A 14,564-nucleotide genomic window follows, 5' to 3' on the forward strand; every position below is an offset into this window, starting at 1 on the left:
GATGTCTTCCAGGGCCTCAGTCAACCTAAGGCTTGTATATTTGTCCATTTTCACACTGCTGATAAAGACATACCTGGGACTGGGTAATTTATAAAGAAAAAGAGGCTTAATGGATGCGCAGTTCCACGTGGCTGGTGAGGCCTCACAATCATGGCAGAAGGCAAAAGGCATGTCTTACATGGTAGCAGGGCAAAGAGCAAATGAGAACTAAGCAAAAGGGGTTTCCCCTTATAAAACCATCAGATCTCATGAGACTTATTCACTACCACAAGAATAGTATGGGGGAAACCACTCCCATGATTCAATTATCTCCCACTGGGTCCCTTCCACAACACATGAGAATTATGGGAGCTACAATTCAAGATGAGATTTGGGGGGGGACACAGCCAAACCATATCAGCTTGCATTTTTCATTCACTACCTCAGTTCCTCACTATCATGAATCTCTGTAGAGGCCTGCTTGAATGTCCTTACACCATGACAGCTGGCTTATCCAGAGTGAGTAATCCAAGAGACAGCAAGCCAGAAGCCACAGTGTCTTTTATGACCTGTCCTTGAAAGTCAGACGGCTTCATTTCTGCAGCATCCTGTCAGTTACACTAGTGAGGTCAGCCCTATTTAATGTAGGAGGGAGCTGCACAAAGACCTGACTTCTGGGATCCAAGTATCATTGGAGCTATCTTGGAGGCTGCCTACTATACTCTCTATAGAGATTGGTTTTGAGGGACTTACAGGACGGACACAGCGTTAGTAATAAGGTGGGAGTAGGGGTTTCAGATCTCTTGATTTGAGACCAGTGTGCACCTCAGGCCAATGCAGGATGTCCTGAGACATAGGGATCAGGCTGATGATTTTGTCATAGGACTGATGACTTGAGGAGCAAACTCTGGATTCCTTAAGGAACCCCAGGCAGGCAGAGCTCTTGGCCTCTTCCCATCTAACCCAGGAGGGAACTGGGCTTCAAGAGTGTTTTGTCCTCCGACTTACAGATCCAGCTAGTGGGAGCAGCATTGACTGGGCGTATGACAACGGCATCAAATTTGCATTCACATTTGAGCTGAGAGATACCGGGACCTATGGCTTCCTCCTGCCAGCTAACCAGATCATCCCCACTGCAAAGGAGACGTGGCTGGGGCTGAAGACCATCATGGAGCATGTGCGGGACAACCTCTACTAGGCAATGGCCCCGCTCTGTCTACATTTATTTGTACCCACACGTGCACGCACTGAGGCCATTGTTAAAGGAGCTCATTCCTTCCTGTGTGAGTCAGAGCCCTCTGGGTTTGTAGAGCACACAGGCCTGCCCCTCTCCAGCCAGCTCCCTGGAGTCGTGTGTCCTGGCGGTGTCCCTGCAAGAACTGGTTCTGCCAGCCTGCTCAATTTTGGTCCTGCTGTTTTTGATGAGCCTTTTGTCTGTTTCTCCTTCCACCCTGCTGGCTGGGCAGCTGCACTCAGCATAACCCCTTCCTGGGTGGCATGTCTCTCTCTACCTCATTTTTAGAACCAAAGAACATCTGAGATGATTCTCTACCCTCATCCACATCTAGCCAAGCCAGTGATCTTGCTCTGGTGGCACTGTGGGAGACACCGCTTGTCTTTAGGTGGGTCTCAAAGATGATGTAGAATTTCCTTTAATTTCTTGCAGTCTTCCTGGAAAATATTTTCCTTCAAGCAGCAAATCTTGTAGGGATATCAGTGAAGGTCTCTCCCTCCCTCCTCTCCTGTTTTTTTTTTTTTTTTTTTTTTTGAGACAGAGTTTCGCTCTTGTTGCCCAGGCTGGAGTGTGATGGCTCGATCTTGGCTCACCACAACCTCTGCCTCCTGGGTTCAAGCAATTCTCCTGCCTCAGCCTCTCGAGTAGCTCGGTTTACAGGCGCATGCCACCATGCCTGGCTAATTTTGTGTTTTTAGTAGAGACAGGGTTTCTCCATGTTGGTCAGGCTGGTCTCAAACTCCCAACCTCAGGTGATCTGCCCTCCTTGGCCTCCCAAAGTGCTGGGATTACAGGTGTGAGCCACTGTGCCGGGCCCCTCCCCTCCTTTTTTAGGCCTGAATACAAAGTAGAAGATCACTTTCCTTCACTGTGCTGAGAATTTCTAGATACTACAGTTCTTACTCCTCTCCTCCCTTTGTTATTCAGTGTGACCAGGATGGCGGGAGGGGATCTGTGTCACTATAGGTACTGTGCCCAGGAAGGCTGGGTGAAGTGACCATCTAAATTGCAGGATGGTGAAATTATCCCCATCTGTCCTAATGGGCTTACCTCCTCTTTGCCTTTTGAACTCACTTCAAAGATCTAGGCCTCATCTTACATGTCCTAAATCACTCATCTGGCCTGGATAATCTCACCACCCTGGCACATTCCCATTTGTGCTGTGGTGTATCCTGTGTTTCCTTGTCCTGGTTTTTGTGTGTGTGTGTGTGTGTGTTTGTGTGTGTGTGTCTGTCTATTTTGTATCCTGGACCACAAGTTCCTAAGTAGAGCAAGAATTCATCAACCAGCTGCCTCTTGTTTCATTTCACCTCAGCACGTACCATCTGTCCTTTTGTTGTTGTTGTTTTGTTTTTGTTTTTTTGCTTTTACCAAACATGTCTATAAATCTTAACCTCCTGCCTAGGATTTGTACAGCATCTGGTGTGTGCTTATAAGCCAATAAATATTCAATGTGAGTTTCATGATCATCTCCTATTCTTTGCCTTCACCTGAATGGAACCAAGCTATGGTTTTGAATATGCAACTCTTTATAATGTCAGAAGTCGACTTTAATCCCTGTCTGTATCGCATGACATGTAAGAAGTCCTCCTTCATCAGGCCAAGGGGCCTCCAGGGCAATGTTACCTTGGTGATTTCACTCTGGTCCTGGGTCTAATTCTTAGCTTTTCAGCTCAAAAGCTTGATAGTCTCAGTGTCCATGTTGATTAAACTAGGGGATGCTGACTCACGCCTACAGACCTCAGATGAGGCAGATGATAAAATCAGAATGCGAATTTATTAATTTACAACGTGGCATGTAACCGGTGAGTGGATTGGATCCTCACGTCGGCCTGAGCAGTACATTCTCTCCCTGTAGGCAAGATACATGGGAAGCCAAATTATAATCAGAAGGTTGCTTAGTGAGCGGGCGTCAGAGCAAGGAAAGTTAATTAAAGTCTATGATTAGAATTTTTAATAGCACCCAGCTCTAATAGCATGATATATCCAGTTCTATAGCCAGAGCACACCTGCCAGTCAGCCAGCTGGCCGCTTGTGCTGGCTGGTCAGGACTGCCTCAGATAGGGCTGTGCCTCGGTAAGCATAACCAAGCTTGCCTCTGTGACTGGCCTCTGACCTGGGCCTAATTGTGATCACTCCCCTCAGACTGAGATTATCCTTCAGATTCCTTAAGGGAAAGATTTGTTTTAAAATTTTATTATTGTTTCTTTCTATAGAGAGATGGGGCCTTGCTATGTTGCCCAGGCTGGTCTTGAACTCCTGGCCTCAAGCAATCCTCCAACCTTGGCCTCCCAAAGTGCTGGGATTACAGGTGTGAGCCACCACACCCGGCCAAGGGAAAGACTGCTTAAACGAGACATAGATGCCAGATACTGTAATGAAATTCGAGCTTTTGTTCATTAAAAGATATTATAGAAATGGAGAAAACAAGTTAAAGGCCAGGAGAGGATGTTCACCATATTTCTAATACAAACAACAGACAAAGAATGTATGAAGAACTTCAACAAATCAATAAAGAAAGCACAGATAACCCAATAGAAAAATGCACCAAAGGTATAACGAAGCATTTCACATAAGAGGAAGCACAGGTGGTGCATGGTGGCGCATGCCTGTAATCCCAACACTCTGGGAGGCCGAGGTGGGAAGATTGATTGCCTGAGCCCAGGAGTTAGAGACCAATCTGGGCACCAAAGTGAGACATTGTTTCAACAAAAATAAAAACAAAATAAAAATAAAAAATTAGCTGGGTGTGGTGGCAAGCACCTATAGTTTCAGCTACTCAGGAAGCTGAGGTGGAAGGATCACTTGAGCCCAGGAGTTTGAGACCAGCTTCAGCAACATAGTAAGACCCCGCCCCCAATGTCTCTATAAGAAAAGGAAAAAGATTATCTGGGTGTGGTGGTGTGCACCTGTAGTCCCAGCTACTTGGGAGGCTGAGGTGGGAGGATTGCTTGAGCCCAGGAGTTTGAGGCTGTAGTGAGTTATGGTCAAACCACTGCACTTCAGCCTTGGTGACAGACTAAGACCCTGTCTCCAAAAAAAAAAATAAAAAATAAAAAAATAAGAAGCAGATATATCTGATCAACATATGAAAGGATGATTAGTGATTGAGGACACGCAAATCAAGACTGCAATGAGATGCCATTTTATACTCATTCAATTTACAAAAATCAAAAAGTTGGAGAGGATGTGAATGGCAGAGTCTCATACCTTATTGGTGGGCAGCTGAATTAGTAAAACTACTTTACAAAACAGTTTGACATCTTCTCAAGTTTACACCTTATGATCCAGCTATTCCACCTTAGGCATGGCCTCAAGAAATTCTTGCAATTGTACAGCAGGAGACATAGGCAAGAATGTTCATAGCAACATTGTTCACAATAGTAAAAACCTAAAAATAACTCAGAATACCATCAGTGGGAGAATGGGTGAAAAAGGTGTGGTACATTCACATACTGAGATATTATACAACAGTCAAAACAAAATTTAGTATGATTTCCCTTCTAGGAAGATCCAAACACCTGAAAAAAAAATGTATGCATACCTTTATAGAAGATATACAAATTTTGATGAAACTATATAAAGAGAGAAGCAAGCCATAGTGGACATATCCAGACCCCGCTTCCTGGCTGAGTGCACAGATCCCAGTGGCTGTTAAGTATTGGCTGCCAATGTTCAGGGCTACATCCCTCTCTAAAGAATTGCTCTTGGCCAATTGGGGGTTGCCTCACCCAGGAGGCTGTGCACCTGTCTTTTCTTTTACCATCATCCCAAATGTCCGTCGAGGACAGACTGGCTCAGGCGTATACACAGCTAGCTCTTTGCTTCAAGATGGGATCAACACTTTGGCGCAACAAATGTTCCAGAGCTCCCATGGGGTCGGGCTAGAGCTCCAGATGATTTCAGGCAAGTCATCCTTGCTTAACTTTTTTTCCTGCCCCGCCTGTTTTCCTCACTCTCCTCCTGAGACCACTCCCGTTCATATCACTTGCATAAGAATCTCCATCTTGCGTTCTGCTTTTAGGGAGACTAAGACGACAGGAAATGGAGAACCTGGGATTCCTGAATGATGATTCCTTCAAATGGGGAGAGGTAGAGGATGAGAGAGGGACAGGGCCCTATGGTTAGAGGACAAACCTTAGCTTTTGTCTTAGATTCTGCTTTTTCAGGTGTTTATTATGTGATTTTTTTTTTTTTTTTTTTTTTTTTTTGAGACGGAGTCTCGCTTTGTCACCCAGGCTGGAGTGCAGTGGCGCAATCTCGGCTCACTGCAAGCTCCGCCTCCCAGGTTCACGCCATTCTCCTGCCTCAGCCTCCCGAGTAGCTGGGACTACAGGCGCCCGCCACCACGCCCGGCTAATTTTTTGTATTTTTAGTAGAGACGGGGTTTCACCGTGTTAGCCAGGATGGTCTTGATCTCTTGACCTCGTGATCCGCCCGCCTCGGCCTCCCAAAGTGCTGGGATTACAGGCGTGAGCCACTGCACTCAGCCTATTATATGATTTTTAAAAAAACCTAATTAAGTAGCTAAATAAATAATTAAAAGAGGACCATGTGGCTGGGCATGGTGGCTCATGCCTGTAATCCCAGCACTTTGGTAGGCCAAGGCAGGCAGATCACGAGGTCAGGAGATTGAGACCATCCTGGCTAACACGGTGAAACCCCGTCTCTACTAAAAAAATAGAAAAAAAATTAGCCAGGTGTGGTGGCGGGCACCTGTAGTCCCAGCTACTAGGGAGGCTGAGGCAGGAGAATGGCATGAACCTAGGAGGTGGAGCTTCCAGTAAGCGGAGATCACGCCACTGCACTCCAGACTGGGTGACTCAGCAAGACTCTGTCTCAAAAAAAAAAAAAAAAAAAAAGAGGACCATGCATACATCAATGATGAGTGTGCCACTAACCATGGATTGTAATTAATCTATTTCTATGGACTTGAAAACCAATTTTAAAAATGTTTACAAAGATACTAATTTTTTTTTTTTTTTTTTTTTTTTTTTTTTTTTGAGACGGAGTCTCGCTCTGTCGCCCAGGCTGGAGTGCAGTGGCGCGATCTCGGCTCACTGCAAGCTCCGCCTCCTGGGTTCACGCCATTCTCCTGCCTCAGCCTCCCGAGTAGCTGGGACTACAGGCGCCCGCCACCACGCCCGGCTAATTTTTAGTATTTTTAGTAGAGACGGGGTTTCACCGTGTTAGCCAGGATGGTCTCGATCTCCTGACCTCGTGATCCACCCGCCTCGGCCTCCCAAAGTGCTGGGATTACAGGCGTGAGCCACCGCGCCCGGCCCAAAGATACTAATTTTAAACAAAAATTGTACTATTCAACATGCATTTATTGAGTACCTACTATGTGCTAGAGACTTTTTTTTTTCTTTTTTTAGAGGCAGGATCTGGCTGTGTCACCAAGGCTGGAGTTCAGTGGGGCAATCATAGCTCACTGTAGCCTCAAACTCCTGGGCTCAAGCGATCCTCCTACCTCAGCATCCCAAAATGCTGGGATTACAGGCACGAGCCACCACACCTGGCTCTTGAGACAGTTTTATTATTTTATTATTGCAAAGAAGAAGACAAATCTTTTATTGCATGAAATTTCATTGTAGTTGGAAAGACCGGAAGTACTCAAGTAAACAACTAAATTAAGAAGTTAATTTGGGTGAGGAGAGCTGCAATAAATAAAAGAAAACAGACTGCTGTCAGGAGAGTGATGGGTGGTAGGGGAGCCCGTCTAGATTTGGAAAGCTAGGGAAGATAGTATTATAAACTATTCTTAACTTTATTCTCTGTATTCTTTGTTTACTTCCTCAAAACATGTAAAAAAGGTGGGCTAGACTTTTTATTTTGAGACAGGCTCTCCCCTCTGTCACTCAGACTGGAGCGCAGTGGCACAACCACAGCTCACTGCAGCCTTGACCTCCTAGGCTCAAGCAATTCTCCTACCTCAGCCTCTGGAGTAGCTAGACTAATTAAAAAAAAAAATCTTTTGTAGAGATGGGGCCTTTCCATGTTGCCCAGACTGGTCTCAAACTCCTGGGCTCAAGTGATCCTCCTGCCTTGGCCTCCCAAAGTGCTGGGATTACAGGCATGAGCCACCGTGCCTGGCAGCGACTTAAATTTCTGAAGCACATTTAAGTTTGAAAGGCTTTCATACCTCATCAAATCAGTCTGTAGGGAATTTTCCACCAGTAAGACATCAAGGAGGGTGGAAAAAGTATAATCTATCAATAATGGGGAAAAATGTCTTGAGTTCTCTTTTTTGCAGTAATGGAGAGGATGGGTTTCTCCAAGCCACCTCCAGGTGTTGCACCCAATTCTCTTGGGGCCCAGAAGAAGATCTTTGTGAAGTAGCTGACAGAATGAGGGATATATTTGGGGTTAGCTGTTGTCCAGTTGACACCAGAGCCCTTCATTGGACTGTAACCCCCTGGAGGCAGGGAGCAGACCATAGCCACTTCTGTATTCTGGGTCACAGGTGGTGGAAAGCCGTGGAATGGACCAACTTTTTCACCGACACATATGACTTTGGCCCATGAGATAACCTCTGGGCTCCTCAGTTTCTCACCTTTAAAAGAATAACGATAGTATCTGCAATGACTTATCAAGAGAGTTAACTAAGAGACTATTAAAGCATTCAGTTATTTACCTGGCAGTAGAAGCTCTTGATACGTGTTAGAATTATTTTCAGCTGGCACACGTTTACCTATGCAACAAACCTGAACATTCTGCACATGTATCCTGGAACTTAAAGTGAAATTAAAAAAATAAAAATAAACAAATAAAAGAATTATTCTCAGCTGGGCCTGGTGGTTCACACACCTGTAAGCCCAGCATTTGGGGAGGCCAAGGTGGGCAGTCTGCTTGAGCCCAGGAGTTTGAGACCAGCCTGAGCAAAAGGGCAAGACCCCATTTCTACAAAAAAATACAAACATTAGCCAGGTGTGGTGGCATGTGCCTACAGTCCTAGCTACTTAAGAGGCTGAGATGGGAAGATGGTTTGAGCCCAGGAGGTTGAGGCTGCAATGAGCCACGATCACACCACTGCACTCCAGCCTGGGTGACAGACTGAGACCCTGTCTCAAAAACAAACAAGCAAGCAAACAAAAAAGAATTATTCTCACTGAGTGGTGGAAATTCATTTATAAATCAAGTCTTCAGCATTTTCCCTAAAGTGATAGACTTATTTGCTTCAGATTGTTCATGAAACGTAATAACAAAGATCTCAACAGATCACAGAAAAACACTAGCTGGATGTTAAGTAATTTTTATTATTATTTGGGTTTGGAAATATTGGGGTTCTTTCTCTGGGAGCTTTCCCAGGTTCTATAGGTATCGAGTTTCCTTTACGAAATTAAGACAAAGGATCACTGCCTGAAACCTTCGTAGGTCCAGCTTCCAAACACAACCACATCAAACATAGGGGGTCACTGGGTTTTACAGGTCTTGGAAAGGCCCTGTTGTAAATCAGTTTTGGGTAATGTTGACGGCCTGTTCCAACTCTGGAATGTCCTATGTAGATTGCACTTCTTTTGTGTTACTATAGAAAGACTATGCAGAATCATTTTTATCATTATCATCATCATCCTTATCTTTCTGTTTGATGAATTCTGGAATTTTGCCAACCCAGGCAGCTTGTAAAATAAATTCTCTCTGCTATTTGTACTGAGCCTTAAATCACGAACACCAGCTGTTTCTTGTATTTGAAGTAAAGCTTCAGGTATATTGGGGGCATCCAGGGAGCACAGGCGGTTTTTTCCTCCTCTAGAATACACAGGTTCTGTGGTTCAGCTGGGCAATTTGCTCCTTCAGTGTAGAAAGTGAATCTCATGCTTTTTTGTATCTCCTACAAGGCTTAGCTCAGCAGCTAGTAAATATTTGTTGATATGATTTGCTGCAGGGCAGCTGGGTAACAATTGCAGAAGCCGTACTCTCAACAAGTCAGAGCAACAGGAAAAAAGTACTTTTTCCAACCAATATTATCAGTGGAAGTTTGGAAAATATATTGGAATGTACATCCCTAAGTTCTAAGACAGACAGAGCATAAATTAAATATTCAGAGATAAGGAAGGCTTGATATTGGTTAAATTGCTTACAGCTTTGTAGTGATTTATAGTTTTAAAGTACTTTATAGCTATTGGATAATTAAATTATCCCAATCACCTGGCGATAGATGCAGGCTGAGTATTATAATCCTTATTTAACTGTTGAGGCAGTTGAAGTGCTGAAGAGGCAAAGGAACATGCCCAGACTTAAGGCGATGGAAATGACGAAGCAGATTGTCAAGAGCAGCTCTATGGATTGTTGCTAAGGTAGCAAGAGGCCAGGAGATGCTTTGCTGACTTTGGTTTTGAATTTGAATGTCTTTAAAATACACATAGCTCTTGCAGTCCTTCTGGTCTCATACTTTTGAATTTTGTGCCTGGCTCCTGAAACCTTTTAATTTTCAATTGTGCACTCATGAGGGGGAATTTAGGGAGCAAAAGCCAGGTCTCCCTCACTGGTTGAGGGGCATCCTGCTGTTCCTACAGGCTCTCCCACTACGGGTGTGGGCTCAGGATTGCCATCAGGACAGTTATGGCTAATATTTTAATGCAAAACACCTGGAATGGGCTGAAGACTCTATTTCCAACCTTTAGGGACTTTACGTCTTTTTTTTTTTTTTGAGATGGAGTCTCACTCTGTCGCCAGGGTGGAGTGCAATGGCGTGATCTCGGTTCACTGCAACCTCTGCCTCCTGGATTCAAGTGATTCTCCTGCCTCAGCCTCCTGAGTAGCTGGGAGTACAGGTGCTCACCACCATGCCCGGCTAATTTTTGCATTTTTAGTAGAGACAGGGGTTTCACCATATTAGCCAGGGTGGTCTCAATCTCTTGACCTCGTGATCCCCCCGCTTTGGCCTCCCAAAGTGTTGGGATTACAGGCGTGAGCCACTGCGCCTGGCCAAGGGACTTTGTGTCTTTTTATAGGGATTCACAGCCCATAGAACCACCTATCCTCATCTTTATTTAGCCTCTCCCATCCTTGGATGACAAAATGTCCACTTCTCTCAACAAGCAAATAGATGTATTCTGTTTGAGTATTTAAGCAATTCAGCCTAGCTTTACCATTAACCTCGGCTTTGGGCTAATAAGCCCTTCATGGGCAGAGCCAAGGTTTTATTCATTTAGAATCCTCAGCACCTAAGGTGCATCATAAAGAGGTATTGAATGACTACCTGCAGCTGGACCAAGTCCACATCGGATCCCAAGGAAGCCCGGGATATTCTTTCCGCTTAGCTCACTGGCTGCAGCAATCTTCCTCCCTCAGCTCTGAGTACCTCGCCGTGGCATTGTTCTTTCTGATGGATGTGAGAAGCACAGAGGTCAGGAAAAGCAAAGACCTTCTGTTCCCATTTCAGCAAATCTGTATTAGAAAACTCAGAGACCCCAGGCCCGGTGGGAAAGGATAACCTGTTTACTCACTGTGAAGTGGTATTTCTAAAATGTTTCCAGAGGCAGCTGGTGGGTGGACAGGTATTAACTTGGTTAAAGAGACATTAAAGAAGAAGGCACTAGATCTTCCTCCCTCCCTCCTGCGCCAGGGCCACCAATACAATCAGTACTTAACAGGCATGTCTCTGTATGTCCTTATGGGCTCTCTGGAACCTGACTCCTATCTAGGAGTCTTCTGTTTACTTTGGAAAACAAATGAAGGACACATGTAGCTAGAAAGAGACTCATTCAAGCTGGAAAGTGGACATTTTGCTGGGCCACGGAAGGCCTGTTCATGAGCAGTGCTGGCCCTGGAAGAGGCCTTCCCTCTTGCTGCCAGCACTGCAGAGAGATGGGAAAGCCCAGACACCAGCTCTGCGGTCGTGGAGGCCAACTGTATCATAACCTTTGGAAATTAAATCAGGAGATCGGGAGGAGGATGGCCAGAGATGTTTCCCTTACTCCCAATGCAAGAAATAGGAACAACATTGATCAATGCTCTTCTGGGCCGCTCATACTGGAAACGGCTTTTACTCCAGCAATACTAAGATTTTACTTTTTATTTCTCTGATACTTGGATCCAAATACTCTTCCCCAACAGCTACCATTGATACTTGAGCAAGGTAAAGCTCAGAGGGAAGTTGTTGCTTAGGACTTGACGGCCCTGTGTTCTAAATCTTTGTTTTCAACATCCTGAAGCATCTCTCAACTTTCTCATGATCTCAATGCCCAGGGTATTTCTGTGGTCCCGGGAAAGGATAGGCCTTACTCTTTATTTATTTATTTATTATACTTTAAGTTCCAGGGTACATGTGCACAACGTGCAGGTTTGTTACATATGTATACATGTGGGCCTTACTCTTATTGCAAGAATCATCTTCCAGAGTCAGGCTACCTTCTTCCCTACATGATACATTCCTGAACATATCTATACATCTATCTATCTATCTACCTATCATTCATCTATCTGTATGTATGTATATACATCTATATAAAGCCTTAAGTATGCAAGTCTAGCAGTAGACACAGATTATAATGAGAAGTCTGTTTCCAGTGAGCCAAAATCCTGCTGCTCAAATAGAATGACAATATCAGGCAAAACCAGGGAGCTTGTCAGAAACAGAATCTCTGGCCCTCCTCCAGACCTTATTGCATCAGAATCTGCATTGAACATAATTCCAGGTAATTCACATGCACAGCAAAGCTTGGGAAGCACTGAGCTAAAAAATATATTATTAATTATATCTCACCTCATCAACTTTTAGACAGGTGGTCTCCACCTTGGCTATACATTAAAATCACACAGGGGCTTTTAAAAACTACTGACGCTTGGAGCTTTACCCCAGACCAATGGAAACTGTATCTCTGGGCACTGGTTTTATAAAAATCCATCCAGGTGGTGCTAACGGACTGCCAAGGTTGAGGACTACCATTTTAAACTTTATTTCCGGCACCATTTTCCCAATGTTTTATACATCCATTGGGAGACAGCTCTCCTTGGGCCTTTTATATTTCTGCATTTCTAGATTATTCCAGATGATCTTTTCAAGGATGTTAGAATAACAACCAACCTTGGAAGATAGACAATATCTCCCTCTGGAGTGAAGGGCAGATTTCTTTACTGTTCCTTATAATAAAAGTAATGTTCCTTCTAGAGCAAAGGGCAGTTAGGCTCACTGCCTATTATAAGAAGTTTGGGGACTTCTGGCTTTAGTGCTGACATGTAAAGAGCTTGGAAACTCTTGGAAACTCTTTCAACAAGAAATAAGCTGAATACGCTGAAACTTAATGACTTTTCTTGGACCCATCAGAGAACTGAACTCCCAAGGTACCTGCCACCCCCAAATCTGGAGAGACAGGCCAACCTTCGGAGAGCAGAAGCTGTTAAAGCCATAAGCTGGTAAAAACACTTACATGGTAATTTTGATGTAACTGGAGGCTGAGTGTGAACCTGCTTGAGAGTGAGAAACTCCTGGGGGCCTGTAGCCTTAGGGGCTCCTCCAATATGTTTATGGATCTTACCTCTAGGAACTCCACCAGGTTCTCATAATGAAGAACCAAGAAAAATTGTCTGGTGTTTCTGGCAGGGTGGAGGATAGGTAACCATTTTGAAATGCCCAGAGTGTTCTTCATAACAAAGACCTACTCTGCTAGGAGAAGACTTTACCAGAGCCTTATTTACTTGGGGGAAGGGAAATTATCGAAATCCAGTCCCCTCTAATATTCCTATCTCACCCTAGAGAGAGAGGAAAAAGCTAAGAAACACTTGTGAAAGTCACAGCCCAGAGACCTACTCATCTCATAATCATAAGACGATAGAACATTTTCTCTTCCCACATCTTAGCACCACACCAAGAGGTATAATGAAACTGGATTAAGCTGAAAGAACTGGAAGATGCTGACTTTCTCAGAGGAGGAGTACTTAGGGAAGCCAAAAGACAACTGGGGAGACAAAACCAAAGACCCCTGAGGAATTGGAAGCCTCTGGCACTAATAACTACAGAAAACATTAAGCACAGCCTAACTCCTAGCCAGCCTAATATAAAGTCCCACACTGAAAGCCTATTTACCTCAGTTTCTATTAGTCAATATATCATGTCCAGCTTTCAAAAAAAAAAAATTACAAGGTATGTTAAAAGGCAAAACAAAACAAAACCCAAAACCAAAATCAAAAACATTGTCTGTAAATGGGTGTGGTGGCACGTGCCTATAGTCCCAGCTACTCAGCTGGCTGCTGGGGAGGATCGCTTGAGCCCAAGAGTTCGAGGCTGCAGTGAGCTATGATAGTGCCGTTGCGCTCCAGCCTGGGCAACGGGACAAGACTTTGTCTCTGGAGAAACAAAACAAAACAAAGCAAAAGCTGTCTGAAGAGAAAAAGAAACCAAACTTGAACATGATATAGATTCTGGAATTATCACACAGAGAATTAAAAATAACAATGATTAGAGCTGAGTGTGGTGGTTCATGCCTAAGTTCCAGCTACTTGGGAGGCTGAGACAGGAAGATTGCTTGAGCCCAAGAGTTTGAGTCCAGTCTGGGCAACATAGTGAGACCCTGTCTCTAGAAAAAAAGTAAAATAAATAAAAAGAAAATAACAATGATTAATGTGTTAACTGTTCTAAGGGAAAAGACAGATGAGTAATGTAAGCAGCAGAAAGATGGAAACTCTAAGAAAGAATCAAAGGAAAGTGTTATAAATTAGAAACACTGTAACAGAAACAAAGAATGCCTTTGATGGGCTCATTATTGGTAAACTGGACACAGCCAAGGAAAGAATCAGTGAAACTGAAGGGGGAAAACAAACACTTCTCATATTGAAATGCAAAAGAGAAAAGATGAGAAAACCCAGAAGAGAACACCCAAGAACTGTAGGATGGTTTCAAAAGGTGTAATGTACAAGTAATTGGAATGCCAGAAGGAGAAGAGAGAACAGAGCCAAATAAATATTTGAAGTAATATGCTTGAGGATTTTCCAAAATTAATAGATACCAAACACATATCTAGGAAGTTCAGAGAAAACCAAGAAAGATAAATATCAGGAAACTATACCTAGGCACAACATAATCAAACTGAAAAAAAAAAAATAGAAGTCTGGAAAGAGCTGGAGGGAACACTTTACCTATAGAGAACAAGAATAAAAGCCGCAGCAGACTTCTTATCAGAAACTATGCATGCAAGTAGAAAGTGAGGGGAAATATTTAAAGTGGTGAAAGAAAAAAACCCACCAACCTATAATTGTATACCCAGTGACATTATCCTTCAAGAGTGAAGGCTCGGCTGGGTGCAGTGGCTCGCACCTGTAATCCCAGCACTTTGGGAGGCCGAGGCAGGAGGATCACCTGAGGTCAGGAGTTTGAGACCAGCCTGGCCAATATGCTGAAACCCTGTCT

The 14,564-nt window shown here is 44.0% G+C and overlaps 1 protein-coding gene across 1 annotated transcript in view; it reads left to right on the top strand.

The window, feature by feature from the left end:
- CPA4 (carboxypeptidase A4) overlaps positions 1-2,676 on the top strand; it is a 31,058-nt gene extending 28,382 nt beyond the window's left edge. Inside the window, exon 11 of the mRNA XM_031013491.3 lies at positions 990-2,676. Coding sequence (XP_030869351.2) covers positions 990-1,177 — 188 coding nt within the window. The 3' untranslated portion in view covers positions 1,178-2,676. The remainder of the gene's footprint in view (positions 1-989) is intronic.
- Positions 2,677-14,564: the final 11,888 nt, after the last annotated feature.

Source organism: Gorilla gorilla, chromosome 6 (assembly GCF_029281585.2).
Source record: "Gorilla gorilla gorilla isolate KB3781 chromosome 6, NHGRI_mGorGor1-v2.1_pri, whole genome shotgun sequence".
Lineage (NCBI taxonomy): Eukaryota > Metazoa > Chordata > Mammalia > Primates > Hominidae > Gorilla > Gorilla gorilla.